At 39.3% G+C, this 23,299-nt stretch overlaps 1 protein-coding gene across 5 annotated transcripts in view; it reads left to right on the forward strand.

The window, feature by feature from the left end:
• Nucleotides 1–23,299, forward strand: part of grid2 (glutamate receptor, ionotropic, delta 2) — a 631,716-nt gene that overhangs the window by 509,713 nt on the left and 98,704 nt on the right. For all 5 annotated transcript variants that reach the window (XM_039803350.1, XM_039803353.1, XM_039803352.1 and 2 more), the window contains 2 exons: nt 3,850–4,047; nt 7,716–8,028. In XM_039803350.1, the coding sequence (XP_039659284.1) occupies nt 3,850–4,047; nt 7,716–8,028 (511 nt within the window). The remainder of the gene's footprint in view (nt 1–3,849; nt 4,048–7,715; nt 8,029–23,299) is intronic.

Below are 23,299 nucleotides of genomic sequence, written 5' to 3' on the forward strand. Positions count from 1 at the left end.
GAAACCTAACCTAAAAGTTGTAAATCTTCAGATACTACAAAGGAAAGAATGGTCATGCACTGTACAGCCAACTTGAAATTACATCTGTTACAAACAACCTGTGCCCTTGCCAGAAAACAGTGAGCTAAGCTTAAATCGTGGGTTGGCTTTGAGACACTAGAATCACTTTTTTTCCCCATTGAACACAATGTATTTTGTTTTGAAACACACTGCACACTGGCAGGGAGAGGGATTTCTAAACTGCACTTTCTGTCATTGAAGACTCAAAACAGCTCATACCTTAGGAACGGTATGACAGAAAAGTTTAGTGGTTTTGAAACTGTGAATTTTTCAAACCTTGGTATACCTTGAAACCAGAAACCGGCCCATGCCTAGGGGTGGGGAGTCACTGTATATCACAGAGTTTGTTTACTTGAAAAGCAATCAATATCAATTAATAAACAATGAGCTGAATGGTTATTTGGTAAATATAAAGAGAAATTGGAAATGGGAGAAAATGGAAGAGGGATAAATGTATGTGAATTTGAATGAGATTCTTTCCAGTTTTTCTCAGGAACGGGTCAATTTTCAACAATCGATCATCAAGTAAAACCAAACAGAACATACATATTTTCTTTTTTTTGTACTTTGTAAAACCAGATCTGTCTCCTTTAGTCTTTGCTGCTGAATTATTACCCTGAACAAGGAGGTTATGCTTATAGGTTATGCTCCTTTAAATAAATCATTTAAATGTAACCATGTGGCCTTAGCAATAAACAAGCATTTCTGTAATCTTTAATTTATTTTTTGTTATTTAGGATAAAATACTATTTCAGTTGCATTTTTGATAAGAGGACACATCTGCTGTTTTGAACAGTTTATATAAATATAGGAATATTTTTCAGTCATTTCATTCTTGTAAAAAAAAATGTAGAAAAGCGTATCGTGAACTTCAAATCGTGAATCGAATTGTGAGTTGAGTGTATAGTTACATCCCTATTGATTTAGCTAGGAAATGAGCTTCAAATTTGAGCATTCACCTTAGAAGTGTATTTGGAAGTATTTAGGCAAATGGTCGATTGTGTTATTGTACAACGGGATCACCATGTTTATGTTTGTTTATAAAGATTTAAAGTGCCCACATAGGGAAGCAATCAGTGGTACTTGGAGGGTTATTCAGTATGTATGGGTGTGTGTGTGTGCTAGCGGGTGTTCCTGCCTTGATGGATGGATGCTTGTGGTAAGAGAGGGACTTGGCATGCATGTCCACTTACTGCCTAATAGCTTATTGAACAGCAGCTAGCAAGGATTAGAAACCGTCAAATTAATGCATAGCATAGCCTGCGCGTGTGTGTATGTGTCTGTATGTGTGTGCCTAATGTGCAGCGAGTATCCAGTCAATAACACACAGGCCCTCATAAATCTGTGAGACATATTGGCCTAAAACATTTCACTCATCAGTAGGGATTTATTAAAGAAGAAAGAAAAAGATGGGTGAGGGACAATGTGGTGGTGGGGTGAAAAAGACAGGAACTGAAGAGAAAACTCCTCTATTAAACACTTATTTAAAGTACAGTAAATAAAAAGAAACATCAAGTTTGTTTCTTACTAGCTTGTTGAAAAATACCTTGTTTCTCCCTGTGCTGTGCTAACTTAATTGCCTAAAATGTCAGCATTGCTTGATGTCATTTAACCTCAACAGAAAGCTGCCCTTTAGATGCCATGGAGATATTGATAAAGAGGTTCAGTCGTCCCAAGCGCATTTCAAAATTAGCCAATAAAAAACAAATCTGCTGAATTGCATGGTACGAGTATTGATTTTCTACATTTTAATTCACTTGAAAATGTTACATAGGCTGTATTTAAATAAATTAGTCCCCTCTGCGGATAAAAAGAAAGCTGAGTAGGGAATTTTGGGAGCCTAGCCAAAACAAAATTGAGGGGGTTTATTTTTTTTCTCCTGTAATCCCAAATAAAAAAAAGGAAACACTTAGCTAAGAATTTAATCACATGGACAGATATTAAGTACAGCATGTCGTCGCGTCTGTTTTGGTATGTTTTGTTTGCCAAAAGAAGGCAGAATTATTTCTGGTCAGTGCACTGTTTTTATCTTGAACTTTGTTTACCATATTGGTTAAAAGAAAAATGTGCTACCATTGGTATTTTTTTTTCTGCAATTTCCATTTTGTGTTGTGTACAGTATAATAACTTGTGGTGCAAGATATATTGACTCACTATCGTTATCGCAATATCACGTTGTGCAATATTATATTTAGGGGTGTAAGATATATTGACTCAATATCGTTATCGCAATATCACGTTGCGCAATATTGTATCGAAAGTGTCGCAATAAGTATGCAATATTTTGTTTATTTTGTGGAGCGCTGCGTCCCGTCCGTTGCCTGTGTAGCTTAGTCAAACCCTAAGGAGCGTACCACGTGTGTGCATATTTCAACAGAGTGACAGTATAAGTGAAGAAATAGATAGAGACAACAAAACGAATCAAAGAAGCGAAAGAAAAGTTGTGTCCTGTTCTCTTTATTTATATATTGTATACTGTACAACCAGTAAAACATGTCCTGTTCTGTAGACATGGTCCTTATTTATTTATTAATGTTGTACCAGTCCAATTGGACCGTCAGTTGAAATAAACCTTGTGTTTTAAGAAAACTTGTTTAATTTGTTATGAATCTATTTTGATGCGTTTTCCCATAACTTTTGTAATTTTACATGTGTGAAATTAATATCGATATTGCTAGGGATACCCATGCATGTCACAAGAGAGAGGGATGTGATACATACAGTACAGGCCAAAAGTTTGGACACACCTTCTCATTCAATGTGTTTCTTTATTTTCATGACTATTTACATTGTAGATTCTCACTGAAGGCATCAAAACTATGAATGAACACATACGGAATTATGTACTTAACAAAAAAGTGTGAAATAACTGAAAACATGTCTTATATTTTAGATTCTTCAAAGTAGCCACCCTTTGCTTTTGTTGATAGCGCTGCAAACCCTTGGTGTTCTCTCAATGAGCTTCATGAGGTAGTCACCTGAAATGGTTTTCACTTCACAGGTGTGCCTTGTCAGGGTTAATTAGTGGAATGTTTTCCCTTATTAATAAAAAAGCAAAGGGTGGCTACTTTGAAGAATCTAAAATATAAGACATGTTTTCAGTTATTTCACACTTTTTTGTTAAGTACATAATTCCATATGTGTTCATTCATAGTTTTGATGCCTTCAGTGAGAATCTACAATGTAAATAGTCATAAAAATAAAAAGGAAACGCATTGAATGAGAAGGTGTGTCCAAACTTTTGGCCTGTACTGTATTTCACCCACAGGGGTGAGATTTCACCCTGGCTGTCAGAGAGGTGACGAATCACCCAAATACATAGGATGGTAATGCATATTGAGAGTTGGGTACAGGCTTTCAAGGGTAGCAATATGTCAGTAAAAGGGAAGAAGAACAATCCTGCGAGCAAATGTAAAATATGCAGGTCTTAAAACATAAAAGGCTTTGATTTTGTTGATTAATGGCAGGAAATGTATACAACCATCTAAGCTGTTTTTTTATGTATTTTAAACCCCAGAAGCTTACCTTTATGTGTAGTGTTTGACAACACTAATATTGTTAAATCTAATTTTACTTTTTAGTCGTTTAACTGATGGTTGTAAACGTAACTTAACTTGTACTGTATGTGTAATGTAGGCTCCTCCAGACATTCTCCCACACTGTAAGATGAGCATTTGTGGTGGTATAATGGCCACTTGACTAATTGGGTGATTTAATGCCTGAATGACTGGTGTATTGGTTGGCTGCTTGACTGACTCACTGACACACTGATTGATCTTTGCCTTCCAGGAGGAGCCGTTTGTAATGGTGTCAGAGAATGTTCTAGGAAAACCAAAGAAGTACCAGGGCTTTTCTATTGACGTCCTGGATGCTCTGTCCAACTACCTGGGCTTTAAGTACGAGATCTACGTCGCTCCAGACCACAAGTACGGCAGCTTGCATCCTGACGGTCAGTGGAATGGAATGATGGGCGAATTGGTCTTTAAGGTGAGGAGAAAATAATTTACATACATGCGCACAAACACGTGAGCACACACACAACACACACTTAATACAAGAACAATAGACATATTCCTTAGGCAGCCCTTATGTTAAGTAGGACTATAGCCTCCTCCAGGTTGAGCCTGCACAGTCTGGAGTCCCATCATAACATTCCCACTAGAAATCATCTCACATCAAAAGCAAATATTGCATTAGGCTACCATAGGGCTGACTTTAACTTCTTTAAATTGCAAATAGAAATGTAGACACTCATTCACTAACTATTGTATGTAGTCTGAAGTGGACTGGAGAGGGGCTGGCATCAAAGATGCAGAGATATCATTGTGTATTGGTAAAAACAAAGCAGCTTTCTAATGCTTTGTCTAGCTTCAAGTATCTTCAAGTATTTGATGCATAACTTGAACACTCGAACAGCTTCAGTGAATAGCCAAAAAGTGGCGATGATGTTTCTCAAGAGACTGTGAAGCTATGAATGTGGATTTCACAAAGATGGAGAGGTCTACAGTTTAAAGGCAATACATTGGCACAGTTGGATGGTAACTACTTTACTTTACCTTAACATAGCCGGGTTACTTGAGGTAGCCCGCCTTTGTAGTCCACAAAGTTTACCAGTTTTACTGCTGTGTAACAAACTAACAAATCAATCTGCCAGGTGTATTGCCCTGAATTTAAATGCTAAAGTTGTCTGTTGTCCGTCTGTCTGTTCAGCTTTTCTAGTAGCCATTAGCAAAGCAAAAGTATTGTTCACATTTGAGATTATTTTGTCAAAAAACTAAATAGGTTTGATATTAGAATCCATCTGGTCATCTTTGACAGTTTGCAGCAGAAAGAAAGTAAGCAGCAGAGAAACAGAATTAAAGAAAAAGGGCCTTTCAAATGTGTCCAGTGTGAGTAGTAACAATTCAGATTTTGAAGCTTGACTCCAAAATCAATCAAACATTTTGGGATCAATATGTCCATGAAAAAGAACTCCCAGCACATGCAATATATTTGGACTCATGCTCATCCTTTACCTTTTTTCTGTAGAAAAGACAGAGCTCATTTTATTTTGCTACAGAAACCAACGCTTAGCAAACACATGAAGAGGCATCTGAATACACTGACTAGCTCATGGTTTCTCAGACCTCCACTGTTCCTCTGGGGCCTTGGTTCCTTAAAACATTTATTGAGTGTTGTCTTGTGGAGGCCCTATGACAATAAGCCTTGAGCTGACATCACTTTCTTACAGTCACGCCATGCTTTTTTACCCCAAATAATTTATTGACTGCTAAAATGAGATGCAACAAGGCCAAGGCTTTAAAATAATTGTGCTTTTTTTCCATTCAATACCATAACTTAGTAGAAAGAAGATTAAAGAAATGTTTTAGCTAGGTACAACACTGTCACCAGGGCAACCGGAGCACCTGGAGAAAACCCAATGCAGACACACAGAAAGGCCGGGACGGCCAGTGTTCAAACCCTGGAATTGTATTCATTAACACCCCATTGAAAAATCTCTCAAATCTTTAAGTATAGGTAATTTGGTCATTTTTAATAGAGCACAGGTTACTTTCACTTTAAGAAATTAATTTAACAGTAGAAAAAGAAAACTATAGTGGCAGAAGTAGATTCTCATCCAATCATACTTTTATACAATAAAGACCAAGCTGGTCTTTAATTACCTTACCTACCTGCATGCTCAGATCTGCATGTGTGTGTACAACGCCCTTTGATGTACTACTGAAATTGCACTAAGCTACTGCACATATTCTTCACTCGCCATAGATCAAGGGTGTTTTTTAAATAATCCGCAATCTTTTCTCAGAGGTTTTCCTTCATGTTATGTTTTTTCAACACTGGGCTCTCCTTTCCTTGACCTTGTAAAATGTATATATAAATGATAGAGAAGCGCTTTAAGTCCAATGCATATTTATATATACACAGACAAGGAAAGGCGATAAATTATATCGTATACATTTTACCCAGAGTGCTTTAGAAGTTTCCATGTTGAGTGACCACAGCAGTCACCATTCTCACACACACACACACACACACACACACACACACACACACACACACACACACACACACACACACACACACACACACACACACACACACACACACACACACACACTTGCATGCATATCGTTGTGCTGTCTCAACCAACAGGCATTCTGCAGGGCTTCTCCTAATATTCTTATGCAGTGTAAGTGACAATTTCTGCACATTTAAGCATTTTGTTTCCTTACTCAACTGTGAAATTAGCAATTTTTTTGCCTACAGTGGATACAATTTTTGTTTGTTTTGTGTGTGGTTATGGATGTTGTAAGCATGCAATTGTGTGTTTGTTAGTCGGTAATGTGTGTGTGTGTGTGTGTGTGTGTGTGTGTGTGTGTGCGCACTGTGCACAGTGGCTGTATAGCTTGCACCTATAAAATCACCAAATTTGTTACAGTCAATTTCTAGTAAATAAAATCTCATTATCTAACAAGTTGATAATAAATATGTGCAATCTTTTGCACTAATTTTCAAACATACACGCTCAAAACATCTTAAGCATCTTAAACCCTTGTTATGTCACAAGCAGATGTCTACAGCTGCTAGCCCCATCACTGGGGACTGAAAACATTTTAATTAGCCATTATTGTTTCTGCATTTAAGCTGAGCTCAGCCTATGTTTCTTGGCAGACATACTCACTGACAGCTTTTTTTCTTCTCACGTAAATAATTAAAGCAGTCATTAGTTGTCTCTTAAAATTCCAAGCATTCCAAATGATGAGAAAGGCTTTGAATGCTTTGAATAAATGAACGATTCAAAAGCACAAAAGATGCCCAGTCCCCGCCGGGTTTACAGTGGGCTTACAAGACTGTACTTATGTACAGTACAGAGGCAAAATAGAGCATAAAGCACATAATAAGAATATCTGTACATGAGCCACCTTTTGGGTACCTTCTTCTTTCTGACCTTAGTTTTATCTTTATGTATCCTAAAGCAAAACATACTATTCAATATACTTTGAAGATCACTGTCAGCCTCTGTAAGGAGAAACGTATTGTCGGCATCCAGGGTGCCAACTGTTCAACTAAAATGTGTAACCTAATATTTCCTTGTTTAATTTCCATTGCTTAATTAATTAAAAGTGCCACCATGGTCATTAACCTCTTCATATTTGATAGAGTTTAGAAAAGCTTTCACAACATTACAGAATTTCTCATCCTAAATTTAGTAGGCTAGTTTAGGGAAGGTCATGGTTTCACAATCACAAAAACTTTCTGAGAGTCTGGTGTTATGGTTTAATTATTCAATAGCTAGTTTTCGGTGAAGCGTAGCCATTGAATAAATATAGTGTAAAGTGTGTTTGGACTGACAAATAACATTTTTAAAAACAAACATAAAAACATAAAAAGACATTGTGGATGAAATTCTGTTCCCTGAAAACCAATTTTGTTTATCTACCAACAGCCCAGATGTTTAGTTAATAACAGTAAAGTTTCTTTGTATTAGTATTTTAATGCATTTTTTAGATGATGGGAAGGAACAGTGGCAGTACTTAAAGCACTTACCTGTCTCTGGGTACAAAAGTCCACATTTTTCAGCTGTGTTTCACACCTACACATTTTCACAGTGTTGATATTTCAAACTCTCCTCTCTTCCCCTCTGCCTCTTGCAGCGAGCCGATGTGGGACTTTCAGCCCTGACCATCACGCCTGAGCGAGAGAGCGTTGTGGACTTCACCACGCGCTACATGGATTATTCAGTGGGTGTTTTGCTGCGCAAGGCAGAACGCACTGTGGACATGTTTGCCTGCCTTGCACCCTTCGACCTGTCACTGTGGGCGTGCATTGCGGGCACCGTGCTCCTCGTTGGCATCCTGGTGTACTTGCTCAACTGGCTCAACCCACCCCGGCTACCCATGGGATCTGTGTCCCCGACAACACTGTACAATTCCATGTGGTTCGTGTATGGCTCCTTTGTACAACAAGGTAAGGAAGACATGGCACATGGGAAGACATAATTCATCCTGCAATTATGTTTTCTCAAAAGCTGATCCGACAAAACCAGATAGATCTTCATCTAAAAGTGGCTTGGTCAATTATGGAATGAGTGAAGTCAAAGATTTTTGATCTGAACTGATCTAAATCAGTATTTTTACTTAAGTACTTGACATAAAACTTAAAATGGCTATGAAATGGATTTATTTTATCACTGGCAAATGTATTTTTGCATCAGTGTGAGGCAAGGAAAGTAATTGAAACGCAGTCTCCAGCCTACGTAAATGGCCTGAAGTTTATAATTATATTGTGCGTTGGTCTGTGCGTCGATCTCTTTAAGAGAATAGCAGGGCCTGCATGAGTGTGTGCGTGTGGAGTGTGTAGTAGAGCGAGTGAGAGAGTGACGATGATTAGTTTCGGAGCGAGTACCGACTTGAGAGGCATAGTGAGAGAAACAAAGTGTCTCCCCTGTGCTTTCTAACCACAGTGGGAAATCTGTAGCAGGAAAAGTTAACCCTCTTCTTGATTTCATGTTGTTAATGGAGAAGGAGAACCAGGAAATGAGTCGGGGGGAATGCAACGCTACCAAGCCACTGCCGAGCATCCATCTCAAAGGTAAAAGATAAAGAGATAACGGGAAGGGAGGGAAAAATATGATTGCTAAAACAATCTAATGTAAAAAGAAACGATAAAAAGCTGGCCTCTGGGTTTCATAAGTGTGGATTGACATTTAGGGCCCTATTTTAACGATCTGAAACACAAGTATCAAACGTAAAACGCAAGTAGCTTTGTGGGCGGATCTCGGGCGCTGTTGCTATTATAACGGCGGGATAAATGACTCTTGCGCCCAACGCAAATCTAAAATGGGTTGGTCTGAAGTAGCTAGGTGTGGTTTGGGCGTAACGTGAAAATAACCAATCAGAGCGTCATCTCACATTCCCTTTAAAGCAGGTGCGCTTGTTCCATGGCGGATTGCTAATATAACGGCGGATTTGCCTGGCGCACGCCAGCGGGAGCTGTCCGAGATGCGGCAAAGTAATAAATGCCCGTCTTGACCGGGTGGCGATGTTGCTGCGGCCTCTCGGACGCATCTCCTCAAGTCTGGAGACAATTGCTGCAGCCATGGAGCATGGGCCTCCAAACGCACCACCTGCACCTGTTGTGCCCCTTCCTCCTCCCCCCACTCCATCTCCGTCCACCCGCTCCACCAGGAGCGCATCGAGTGTCCAATCCCGCCGTTCAACGTCACGTCTCCTTAAGTCCTCTAATATTTCCTCATTTATGTCATCAACACATCCACGATTCATGGAAATGTTGTGTAAAACACAACAAGCCACAAAGAATGCTGCAACTTTTTGAGGACTGTGCTGTCGTGCCTCCTGATCTATCCAAACACCTAAAGCGCATTTTCAGTAATATTTTTCTTTTTCACGCTACATTATGGCCAAGGATGCGCCCCTAAAATAGCATCTGAATAACGTGCCACCGACTTTAGACTAGCGCCACTGACTTTAGACCAGGTTTTTCCTGGTCAATTGTTTTCTGAAACTGCAAAATAGCACCAGGGAACTTTTGCGCCGGAACACGCCTCCTCTTTTCACTGAACCGCTCCCGGGAGCACAAATACATTCCCTAATTTACCGACGCGCTGTGTGTCGGGTGCAAAATAGGAATGATACATGCGTCGGTGTACAAAGGCAATTGCGCTGAGTGCAAGATAGGGCCCTTAGTGTTAAAGCAAAACAGTCACATGAGAGCAAAAGGGAGGAGAGGTTTTGTTCCACATGGATTGAGTGGAAGATAATGACCTCATCCTGGATTTCTACCCAGAGATTTTCCAGAATCCATCGGGCTTGCTCAGGTGTGGAGATCAGACACCCAGGGAAGAATTTAAACTTCATTAGTGCAGGAATAGAGCCATGACGAGGAGAGGAGAGGGCAATGGGACCAGGGGAAAAAATAGATCACATGCATTGTGTCTGATTTCCAACTGGTTTGTGTGCTTCATTGAGTATCCACATGTCTATTGAGTATGGTGTAAAAGAGAGACACTAAATATTTTCATATTCAGTTTGTGTCTCTGTCTGTGTGTGTGTGTGTGTGTGTGTGTGTGATTTGCAACAAAATAAGAAAAAGCGACTGTTATTTTTCGCTAGCATGCTCCGGGACTCGCAATAGTTACTTTTTTAAGCTACATTAATTATGCAAAATTTAGAAGGATTTTTTTTTCTTCTTTTTTATGCTCCCTGTGAAACATTTCAGGCCCTGAATAAGCAACTGATGAGCATTCCTCCGTATGGTAAATAAACCACCATCTTGTGCTGCAGCTAATGGTGGTAATGATGATGATGATACATGCTAATTGCTGTTTGATATTCACAATCATTTCTTTTTTTAGTCGTAATTAACATTTTAGTTCTGGCATAATGAGAAAGAGAGAGAGAGGATCTAATTCTTCAAGAATGGGTTTGTCCAGTGTGTGTGTGTGTGTGTGTGTGTGTGTGTGTGTGTGTGTGTGTTTGTGTGTGTGTTGGGTATATACTGTACAGTGTGTATGTTTGTGTGTGGCATTAGGTGGTTCTTGTGCATGTGAGAAGAGCTGTGCTTTAGCCACAGGTAATTCGTTTCTGATTTGGCTAGCCAGAAATATCTCAGAAAGTTAACTGAGCATGGACAGACTACTGCTGCAAGGCTAAGTGGGCTGACCTTGACGCCCTTTAAATGTCACCTAGTATGTGGTTTACTTTCATCCCAGCAACCATTTTGTAAAGCAGAAATCTCCCCTTTTTAGACACACGATAAGTAATTATAAAATGAAAACTATATATATATATGTATATGTTTTTTTTTTTTTTTTTTTTTTTTTTTTTTTCTCTATATATATCTCTCTCTCTCCTATATATATATATATATATATATATATATATATATATATATATATATATATATATTGACTGACAAATTAGGCTTCATTTGAAAAAGGTTTATAAAGTCAGTGGTAACAAACCTTACAAACACACACATACATGCATGCATATACACAAATATTCATGGTGCAGTTCTCTCTGCCCTGCAGCACATCTATAATGTCCCAGACCTTTGTGCTTTACCCTGAAATATTACCCTTTAGGAAAATTGATTCAGATGCAAAGACTCACCGAAGGAGGGAGCTTCACATGACTGTTGAAAGTTAATAGTCAAACCTGATGCCAGAATTTTGCTTTTAATAATAATTAATAATAATAATAATTTATACTTTATACTTTATTAATCCCGCAAGGGGAAATTACAATGTTTTGACTGTGAGAGGGAGATAGGGAGAAAGGGCAAGAGGAGAAAGAAGGAGGTGCATAGGGGTTTCACTTATTTCTCTCAATCCTTCTCTTTTCCTTTATTTCTCCCTTTGACTATTTCTTGCTATCCTCTTCCCTTTATACTTACATTTTTCTGCCTTTCATCTCCTGTTTTGTGATCTTTGGCTCCTTCTCTTTATCATCTTTTCTGTTGTCTTCCGTTCATCCGTCCTTCCTATTCTTCTAATAATTCTCCCCCTCCCTACCTTTTTTTTTCACCAGCACTCATTCACTCTTGCCCAACCGGGGCACCAAGGTACCAGCCAATTGACGGGTCTCTAAGTCTTTGGTATGTGTGTATACAAGGGCCAATAGAGGGACAGACATGAGAGAGGGAATGGCAATAATAGGGAAAATATCAGCACGCCATAAACTATGTCTAAATGGTCTCAAGGAGAGTGAGAGTGACAAAAAGAGGGAGAGAGAGAGCGGGGAAAGGGGAAGAGTTAAAGAGACACAATGGGAAGGACTGCATCTGACAAAATCTGCTTTGTTAACTGGTACATCAAAGGCCTTGTAGAAATCTGGGGATTTGTTTGTATTATTCAACAGTAATACAGTATCTCCTTAAACAAAAGAACACCTCAAAGAGCTACTTTGACAGAAAAAATATAAATAAGTTGTTCACAGAATTAGCTTTTTTTCTCATATAATGTTATATATCATTTTGTGCACGTTATAGGTTTACAAAGTGAAAAAGCCAAAAGTCCACCCCAAAGGGACTTACCATCTCCAACAGAAAACACTGTTCACAAACTGCTCCAAACAGCTCTATTGTAGTCCAGCCTTTACTTCTGTGACGACCGTGCGTCACTTTGTAACACACGTTATAATGCTCGCCTAGCTGCTAGCGTGGCACGACCTCATGCTCTGCAACTGACTGGGTACTAGTACTTACCTAGCTACTGCGCATGTGTGACTCCCAACAAAGATGGAATAGAAGTGTGATGCCTCACTCTGTAGCTAAAACAGAGAGCTCAACACACAGGGTGAAAAGAGGAGCTGCAGCAATGTGTAGTACAACACAAATATGGTGTTTTTTGAAAATGAAACCATGTAAACCTATTCTGATATAACCTCTAAATACAATTATGAACCTGAAAATGAGCATAATATGAGCACTTTAAGATATGCAGCAGGATATATAGGATATATAGAAAAACAAATACAAATTCACTAGTCCCACATGCATACATATTAACCTCAGCTTAGTATTTATGAGTCAACATTCAGTATGCAAATGTGTGTGTAAGTACAAGTACCTCAAAATTGCACTTGAGTAAATTACTTAGTTACATTCCACCACAGGCTATTTCAGCTAATTTTTAGACACTAACCATTGTTGTGAACGTATTTTCTGAATCCCCAAAGTGTCTTAACTAACTGGATAAAAACATGTATCTTCTGCTGAATTATAAACAAAGGTTTTAACCCATTTCCCCAACATAACCTTACAAGCAAGCATCAGATAAAGGGTATAAAGGGATATAAGGATATACAGCAAACTCAATCAGAACAAGGTCAGACACCAAAAAAGCCACAGTGACGAAGAGTTGCACATACTTCAAAGAGCAATAAACCGAACTGTTGGAGAGAACTGTGCGGTGTCTTTGGTACAAGAGATTAATAGAAAATACAATTTTTCATTTGCAGGTAACACACAGGCTGTTCCTGCTGTGTTGAATACCAACTGTGCAACTTTAATTAAACAAATGCTGTGTGTATGGCCAACGGAGACAATGTGTCAGCACACATTTGTTCTGGATGTTAGTTTTGGTCTTTTTTGAAAGCAGACTACATCTCCATTGCTGCAAACACAAATGTGATTTGGGTGCTTCACCAGTGAAAACAGCCACTGAAAGATGCAGGAACATGGAGAAAAAATTGTGCAGGTGATTATTACGCTAGAGCTGGAGACAGAATAAAGCAAGTAGTGTGTGTAGAGAGGAAGATTTGGGAGAGAGGATTTGATTGAAAGAAGATGTGAAATGTTTCCTAGGGAGATTAATTTTCAGCTTCATTTGGGTTACTCTTTGGCCCTGGCTGAGGTCGGAAGGTCATTCCAATATTTTTTAGAGCCAGGAAGGAGAGGAGTCAAGGCTGGGATGAGTGATTATCAGGTCACATTATTAGGAGAGCCAAGCAGACAACTTTAGCAGAGTGCAGGGCATTGACTGGCTGGGATGTAGAGCCTGGACAGAACATTGCCTTGAGGGATGCGGATGTGCACTCATTTGCAGTCTTGTACACCAGGTTTTGGATTTGAAATGAGCCACCACAGGCAGCCAGTGGGGGGAGAGCAGGGCGAGGGTGAAGAATTCAGCAGGACAGAAAACAAGACGGCCTGCAGCAGTTTGGATGAGTTGTACTGTAGGAAGTGTGGTCAGATGAAAATTGCAGTACCCCAGACAGAAGTTTCAACAAGCTAAGCAGAAGTGCTGATAAGAAAGTGCCTACTTCATTTCAGTGTTGTGGGTGATTGTAAATCAGCAGGAACAGAAGAATGTGCTTGAAAGCAAAAAAGGCCTTTGTGAGATGGACACATTCATACATGCCGTGGAATGAAAGTGTAATTCATCGTCGAAGATGATGATGCTGCTCAAATTACAGCCTGGAAAGTGGATTAAACATAATTTTCTACGGCTATTGGAGACAGAATAAAACAAAGGGAAATTAAAGTGACCATTTGTTACTGTATTTAAGTCATCTGGAGAGTTCTATTGAATATTCTAAGTAAATTCAGTAATGATGCAATTCATTTGTGATCCATTTTCATTAAAAGCAAACCTCAAAGTGCTCCAAGAAAAACACAATTCTAGAAGGAAAGAAATAAAGAAAGAAGGAAGGATAACACACAAGGAAGCCAATAAATAGCAGTAATTGCAGTGGAAAGATAATTTAGCAGTTCAAAGAAAAACATCTTGCTGTGGAGAGACGTTTCTGGGCCAGTTTTACGCAAAGCTCGAGGTCTGAGGTGCCCTCAGGTGTTGTTCGGAGAGCATCTGTGACAGATGACATTTGAAAACTGCAACAAAACCCCGGTACTCCTTTTTGGTGTGCAAAGCTGCACTGTGAGAAAGAAGAAAGCGGAAGTGGCCCCAGTTATTAAATGGAGTGTGAACTCTGCTGTAATTGAAATGTGCAAACAGGCGACAGCAGCTGGCAGTCAAAGGAGGCATCTCTGCTGACGTGTAACCTGTGTAGGTGGTAGAAAGGGACTGTTACGCAAGTCAGACTTATTGAAGAAAAAGAAAAATGTAACTTAGACAGACAGTGTATGAGAGCGGACACGTTACCACATTCGTCCATCTCATTTCCTGTTTCGATACCTCCCTGTCTCCCTCTATCTGTCTCGCCATCCCTCCACTTCCTCCTTGCCCTGTCGTGACTCCTAAGTTTTGCCAGCAGTGCTTGAGCTAAAGTAGAACAGTCAAAAGCAAAACTCTGGTGTCACACTGAATATTTGTCTTTCACAAATTCCATTTTTCCCCAGTCACTCTCTCTGTCTCGCTTTTTGGTGTTTTCCCCTAATTAATGTCCTAACCAGTAGGAGAGGAGAAAGACGCTGTGGAGAAACAGACTGTGTTTTTGTGCGGGTGTTATCTTAGCATACAGCTCCACTGTCAGCGTCAGTGCTGTCTCTCTCAATTAGAGCCAACTTTGTGGGAAATGCATACATAGTCACACATATGCGCAATGTAAATTACTTGTTTTCACTGTATGAAAAATAAATTGCACAGATAAACAAACACACACACATTACCAAGGCCATAGGCCATAATCAACACTTTTATCTTTCCATCTGCTGCTTCAAACATCTCTCTCTCTTTATCTATCTTTTTTAATTTCTCTCAAACACTGCACCTCCTTTTTCCCACTGCTGTGCACATATCTGTATGAGTGTGTACAAGAGAGAATGTGTGATGAGAGTGTGTGTCCTTTTCACAGCCCTGTTGTGGCGCCATATAGAAAAGAAATGGTTTCTCTCTTTCCTTCCTCCTTCCTTTTGTCTTCCATCCCTCAGTTCTCTCCATTCTCCAATTCCTTTGACTTACTGCTGAGTTTTCTCAATGTGAGTTGTGTTTGCATTCCACGCTCTCCATTCCCTCTCTCTTCGTCTATGTGTCTCTCCCTCCATCATTATCTCTGCTTCTGCTGTGCCATACTGCTGGGAAGCCATCGTTACCATCATTTTCCTGCTCTATTCTTCTCTTTTTCTCCCTCTCTCCCTCTCTTTATGACTCCCTCTATTCCATTATCCCCCTCTAACGACTGTGTTGTGCTGCTGTGAAGTGGACCCAACTTTTAGGACGCCCATCCTTTCTGACTGTGCCCTGCTATCTCTCCATCTTTCCTTTCTGTTTTCTTCTTTCTGGCCCTCTCTTCCTGGCTACAGAGATGTGCCACTGTGAAAAGAGACCATCTCTCAGCAGTTCCATTAAGTGCATGTCTCTCTTGCTCTTTCTTCCACTCTGTGCTCTTTTGTTTCTGTCACAGTTGCTTTCTTTCCTTCCCCCTTTTAGTCTCCATTCCCCGAGATCTCACTCCGTCCACTACTTTCTTACCGCTCACGTGATATAGTCCAGCTGTTACTAGTTCAGCCACATTGCGTTTAGACCTGCTTTCATCCCTTCTCCCCTCTGTACATCTGTCCATCCGCCCACCATAACTCCATCCTCCTGCAGATTTGGAAAGTAACTAAGCACTAGTCCTAGTAGAAAAAGTATATTCCAAATAGAACAATATTGAACTTACAAAACATTAATTATGATGAATTATGATGGATTGAATGACCCAATAACATATTTGTAAATTACATATACCTAAATTTCAACCAGCTACAAAATTAGCATCAAGCTAGACAATGACTTTATCGTTCTGCTGTTTGGTACATATGTAGGGGTTCTTAAAGCTTTTTTGCCTAAAGTTTCTGTTTGCTGAAGGGAACTGCAGTGTCCGGTAATAATTCTCCATGCATTCGTCACTACGACCAACTCCTTTCACATCCAAGGAGTGGAGTAATCCACTGTTAATACAGGAATATTGATTCTAGCTACTTTAAGAAAAGGATCTGAATACTTGCTCCACTATTGGCACCCTACATCTCCAGTTTAGTGTCAATAATCAATATGGTGACATATGAAATGGCCAAACTATGATTAAATAGTTGAGAATATGTGCAACTGAAATGAAGGATTTTGGGTGGTTTAACACCTTTCTCCCCTTGCTAAAATAATAGCGAACATGACTTTTAACCAATTCAAAATGCATTAACAAAGTGATGTTCAAGTCCTTGTACAAAGAGGCACATTAAGCAATTGGAAAATGGAAATGTGCCCCCTGTCTGTGTTTTGATTCACGTCACTGGATAGATTTGGCCTTCAACATTAATTACCCTGCTTCTCTCCCGCTGGTGGAGATGGGAGCTGCAGCCACCAGCTAAAGTGTTTGTATAATATTACCCAGCATGCTTGCCTTATACATGTCAGGGTGTAATGTATGTGTTGACTCTCACATGCTGTTAACGCTCTCTCTCACTTTATCTTTTTTTTCTCTCTCTGTCTCTCTCTCTCTACATTAAATGTTTAATCATGCTGGTTAAGTTGCATAAACAAAATATGCCCTGTTGTTCTGTTGCACTAATGTCGCATTCAGCCGGATACAGCAAAGAGAGAGACAGTGACATATAGACACAAAGTTACAGCACAAACACACGTAGGGTCAAGGAATTGTTAAATTAAAATACATGTTAACACTCAGATTGTTGTGATGATAGCTGAAGCTCCCATACAATATATATCAGTCAAAGCAGCACTGAAATTCTAACCAGATTCTTTCACCAGGGACTCTGAGAAGCTGTAGCTAGCAGGGACAGTAATGAGGAGGGTGGGTTAATTGTAATACAAGCATATTTATTTTGGGCTCTCTGTTGTTAACTGCTTCAGATAAACAGACCATGTGAACTCCGTTTATTTCCCAGTGAATGTGCTGTAAAGGTCAAGCTTTGTGCAGAATGCAACTGGAATAAACAATAGATGTAATTGCTTCTTGATAGATAATGTGTGCACAGTAACTTTTTCTCAGAATTTTAATTAATGTGAAAATTGTTTAGGTATATTTAATGGGTACACATAACATATTTTAAAACTCAACATTATATATATATTATATTATATGGATAATAATCTTAGTAATTGCAGTTCTACCCACTCAGGATCAATAAGACACGGAGAATGATGCAACCTTCAACTAGCAAAAGACAAAAGAGAGAAGGAATAGATATCCTGGTTCCATCAACAAAAGGCATAGCAGTAAATGAAGCTCTAATTCCCCTCAATAACCCTCAGTCAATCCAAATAATTGCAAGATGTATGTAATCATTTATGTTGACAAGGAAACCCCCTCTCTACCACCCCCCCAGCAAAACTCAAAACAACTCAGCCAGATCGAAGAATAAAGAAAAGGAGGCACAGAAGACAGGTCAGTCAAAAGAGATAAAACAGCGGGAGAGAGGAGTGCTGCACACCTTGTTAGACACCTTGTTAGTGTTCAGTTCAGTCATTATAGTGGCTGCTGAGGCAGGACTATACAATAATAGAGAAGGTTGGAAAGAAAGAAAAACCAACATGAGAGCTGTTTTTATGACTGGGAATAAATAAACTGCAAGGTAGAGAGGGGTGAGGCAAGGAGGTAGATACACAGTAGTTGGCCGGAAGAAGCCACAACACATGACATGACACTGCTGTATCTCATTATATCAGTCTCGGTGGGCACAGATGGTTCAAAGGCACAACATGTAATTCAAATGCAAATAAGGATTAACATCACTCTCATTTCATCTCATCTAGTCAACATATCAGCAAGTACTTTTTGCTTGACAGCATGGGTGACCAAGAGCTAACTTTTCTTCCATAGCCTAACTCAAATAAGTGTTTTATGATAAGCCATAGCCGTAAGTTAAAATAAGTCAACATTGACTTTTTGAGTTCTGCGTTTCTTTGACTCATCCATCCACCCCAACCTTCTCCCTATGCGGACTTTGTCGCTCATTATTATTCTCGTTCCTACGCGGACCTGTACTACGTCATCTCACAGCACCCCAGTCAGGTGCATCCCATACAGATGCTAAAGCATGTCTTGTGTGTCGATGTCAGACGCTGAGGGCCACTCACCAAGCTGCCCTATTTGGCAAATTGGGAGTGAGAACGGCTTTTTTCAAAAATTGAGGACAAGGTAAAAAAACAACAACAACATTTTTTTATTTTAAAAAGATTTTTCTTATCTGTCTGTGTGTAAAGACCTCTTGTAAGAATAAAAACTCACAAACACATGAAAACTAGCCGACAAACAAAAGATACACAAAATCTGGCGTATGCAGTATTGTGTGACTTAATGGTTGATTAAAGGGGGGAAAAGTTGTATTTTGTGTAAATTGACACAGTGAGTGTGGACATGCTGCCCTGGAGAAAAGGGGAAAGAAGAGCAAGGCGCGATGTGAGAGAGGAGTGACAGAAAGAGAAGGGAGGGGGACATGTGGGTTGCAAGATGTGAAATATTAAGAATGGCAGTGTTAAAATTGAATATGAGTGACTCAAACACAATCACTATCAAGTGAACGAGCTTAGAAATACACGCATACTCCCAGACTTCAGTATGTGTTCATAAGAACACACACACACACACACTCTCTCTCTCACACAGACACACACATATAAGGGAAAATTGCTGAGAGAGCCATCTGTCAGAAGTTGCACTCAGAGAGGCAGTTTTATTGGTTTGATAGAACACGACACGGTCTGCATGCAGTCACCTATAATGAGACGACAGTACTGTAGCTGCTTGCTGAATTCACGGTGTGTGTTTTTTGGCAAGGAAGAGAGATTAGAGAGCCCTGGATCTCATCTGACTGGCTTTGTATTGTGTCTGTTTGTTTGGTGCAGCATATGTGAGTTTTTTTTTTTTATCAGGAAGATTCATAGTTACTGTAGGTTTCAGTCACCCATAAAAGTTGGAATAGTTTTTGTCTGACTTTTTTCTTGTACTTAATTCTTTTAAAATCCAACATCAGTTTGAGGGAAAAAAATATTTTTGTGAACACATGCCTTACAGAATGGGCAGTAACTAAAAATCCACCACAAGTTTCTTGTTACTAATGCTTCCTATTCTCCCATGAAGACTGTTCGTGTGAGATATTAATAAATTGTTTCATTCATCACCATTTTTTAAACAACCTTCAGATGTTACAGATTGGCTGTACACTGGTATGTGAAATATCCTCTCTTTCTGCAGGAAAAGCCCTTACTTTTGTCCTTCAGAAATAAGCATTACACATACACATTAACACGTTCACACTAACACACACACACGCGCAGCCTTGACTTCCCGTTGACTGCCCGTTGACTGTTGTAACCCTTATACTATACACAGATTGTATTGATCCACATACAGAAGGCGAGCAGAGAAACACAGCCTGTAAATAAGCTCAAAGAAATTTCTGCTGACTCCATCAATTTTATGTTCCTTTCAACTGTGAAAAGGGAGCGAAAGTGCTGATGAGGCTCGAAGAAAAGAGGAGAGTAGAGGAGAAATGAATATTTCTGTAATAAGTCCAATGTCAAGCAATTTCTGCATATGGTACACACACACACACACACACACACACATTCAGAGCCGTCTTACGCCAGCTATTCTGGGAGGGCATTAGGAAGTTACCACAGTAAGCCATACACACAAGATGCAGACACTCACTCACATAGAAAAGGACAGGGTTTTATCGCCGGCCTCCACACTTGGCCCGGTGCAGTCTGGAACTTCACTGGCTGCTCCACCTTCATTCATTCCAGGCAATAAGAAAAAAGTTTTAATGTATATTTACAAGCGATGATGCAGCAAGTTGTCTCTGAAGGGCATTTTGTAAGCCAGTTTAATGTGCTGCAACTTGAACTCACAAAAATCAAAATGTACAAATCAAACTGACTTGGTGTACGCTTTGTCACATCTTGATTACCCAGGCTCAGTTGACATATCTAGGATACAAAGACAAAGATGCATCTTAATATCCAGACTAGTGGTCTGCTTTGGCAAGACACTGAGACCTGAAGCTGTCCTGTACCCACGTCTTAACTGTGCCTAGCCTAATTATCTTGCCTGCCCTACCAACTAGTAGTGACAACATACTGTTTTACAATCTGTGCAGCTGTGATATATTGTCGGACGCATAGCGGACATCCGCAGGAATATACAACAGTGTTCTTATGAGCCTATGGATATACCTGTAATTCATGCTGTGTTGTCTGATTTTGAGCCTATTTCTTTATCCACACTTTTAGATATTGTTGGTAAATTAAAGTCGACAGTCTCTCCTCAAGACATTGTTCCTACAATGCTATTTAAGAAAGTTCTTGAACTGATTGGTCCATTTGTATTATCAATAATTAATAAGAGTCTTCTGTCTGGAATTGTTCCAACTTATTGTAAACATGCTACAGTGCATCCTCTACTGAAAAAAACAAACTTAGATAAGAGTGTGATGTGCAATTATAGACCAATCTCAAAGCTGCCCTATCCAGCAAAGATTCTGGAAAAAACAGTCTTCATTCAACTTGAGTCCTTCCTTATTAACAATTCTATCGGTGAAGTTTTTCAGTCGAGGTTCAAAAAACAACACAGTACAGAATCTGCGTTATTAAAAGTTTTTAACGACGTTTTTATGGCCACAGACAGTGGTGACGTGACCTTACTTCTGCTATTAGATCTTACAGCAGCGTTTGACACAATTGACCACAATATTTTAATTGCACGCTTAGAAAATTATGTAGGTAGCCGAGGTAATGTCTTAGACTGGATTAAGTCTTATTTTCAAAACAGAAGTTTTTCAGTGCAAATGAGAGAATGTACGTCAAGTTCAGCATCTTTATCATGCGGTATTCCACAAGGATCTATTTTAGCACCAGTCTTTTTTTCCTTATATATGTTGCCTTTAGGTCAGATCATGAGTAAATATGATGTCTCCTTTCACTGCTACGCAGATGACACGCAGTTGTATCTTCCCTTACAACCAACTGTCCCTGCTGCTGTTGAAAGGCTGGCAGAGTGTTTTGGTGAGATTAAAAGGTGGATGTCGGCAAATATTTTATGTCTAAATGAGTCAAAAACTGAAATGATTTTATTCGGCCCTTCAGAGTCCGCTAATATATTGGAAATTGAATTGGGCACACTATCCCCTTATCTGATGAATCAAGTAAAAACCTTAGGTATAATCTGCGATAGTGCACTGAAATTTGATAAACAGATAAATCAAGTAGTCAAAATGAGTTTCTTCCAGTTAAGACTAATCGCTAAAATTAAGCCTTTTGTAACAAGGAAGGACCTGGAAAAGATAGTGCATGCGTTTATTTTCACAAGATTGGACTATGGTAATGGATTGTACTATGGTGTTCATCAGAAAACCTTAAACAAACTGCAACTAGTCCAAAATGCGGCTGCAAGGCTACTGACAGGCACTCGGAAAAATGAACATATCACTCCTGTATTAAAAGAACTACACTGGTTGCCGGTTTTCTACAGGATTAATTTTAAGATACTTTTATTTGTTTTTAAAGTACTACATGGCACTGCTCTGACATATATAGCCGATCTAATCCAGGTGAATAAACCAAAGAGAGCACTTCGCTCCGAATCATTAAATCTCTTGGTAGTCCCGCGGACGTACAGGAAAATGAGAGGGGATCGCTCTTTTGCGGCCGTTGCTCCCAGGCTGTGGAATAGCTTACCTCCTTATATTAGGGAATGTTCCTCTCTTATAGAGTTTAAACGACATTTGAAAGCTTACTTTTTCACTCCGGCTTTTTATGGAGCTAAATCAGGGCCAAATGTTTTGTTAATTTGAAAAAATATATATATAGTTGAAAACCTAAAGCTTGAAATTGAAAATTTAAGTTTTGGTCAAAACTTGGAAAAAATAAAACCATGTATTCAAACAATTTTTCTTTCAGTTTGAATAAAATTTAGATTCAATTCTGGAATTATTTAGAATAAATTATAAATTTTCATTTTTCACTTTTATATTTCTTTTAAGTTCCACATTTTATGTTTTCAGATTCAAAACTTATTTTTTTTACGGCTTCAAATCTTTTTTTCGGTTTCAAATCTTTTTTTTTGGTTTCAGACTTTTGGCCCTGATTTTGTGTAGGGGGCGTGGCTTCAACTCAGAGAGGCGTGGCATTATGAGTGACAGCCTAACAAAGAAGGCAGAAGACTCCTCTGTCATGTTGCCTTCAGGCAATGGTGTTACTGTGAGAACTATGACTGAATGCTTTCTATCCACTATATACATGTGCTTTTTACTTAACAAACTGATGCCAGTGACAAAGTTCCATTTAAAAAATTGAGCAATAAACTGTGCCAGATTGTGCAGTTCAGCAGGAACAATGACTTCTCCCACTTCCATGTACGACTTTGAATGTAGCACCACAGTATTCACTCGGCAGTCAGCGTAGCATCTGCTCCGCCAAGGCAACCTGCTTACGTACAGGTAGGACATGTGAAAGGTATTAGCCTTTTTGAATAGATACTTTGGGACATTATCCCCCGCAGTGGCATTTTTTTGTCATTAACACATAAAGGGAAAATAGGTGGACAGCTGGAAATGAAGGATCACTAGCACTAAAGTTAGCATTAACTAACGTTAGCTTCACACTAGCTGATATTTTTACACTAATTTCAGTGTCAAGCTCAAGTTTTTTTACTTTAACGTGTAGTGGTCTTTGTTAACCTCTGTTTGTCAAAATGACCATAACTCGACAGTGGCTGCCTGCAGCCGTACAGAGCCTTATAAATGTAAAACATTATAAGATAACTAACATTGCTAAGTTAATAGTGTTACCTTTTCATGGTTAGTTTAAACAACA

The sequence above is a fragment of the Perca fluviatilis genome, chromosome 6 (assembly GCF_010015445.1).
Source record: "Perca fluviatilis chromosome 6, GENO_Pfluv_1.0, whole genome shotgun sequence".
Lineage (NCBI taxonomy): Eukaryota > Metazoa > Chordata > Actinopteri > Perciformes > Percidae > Perca > Perca fluviatilis.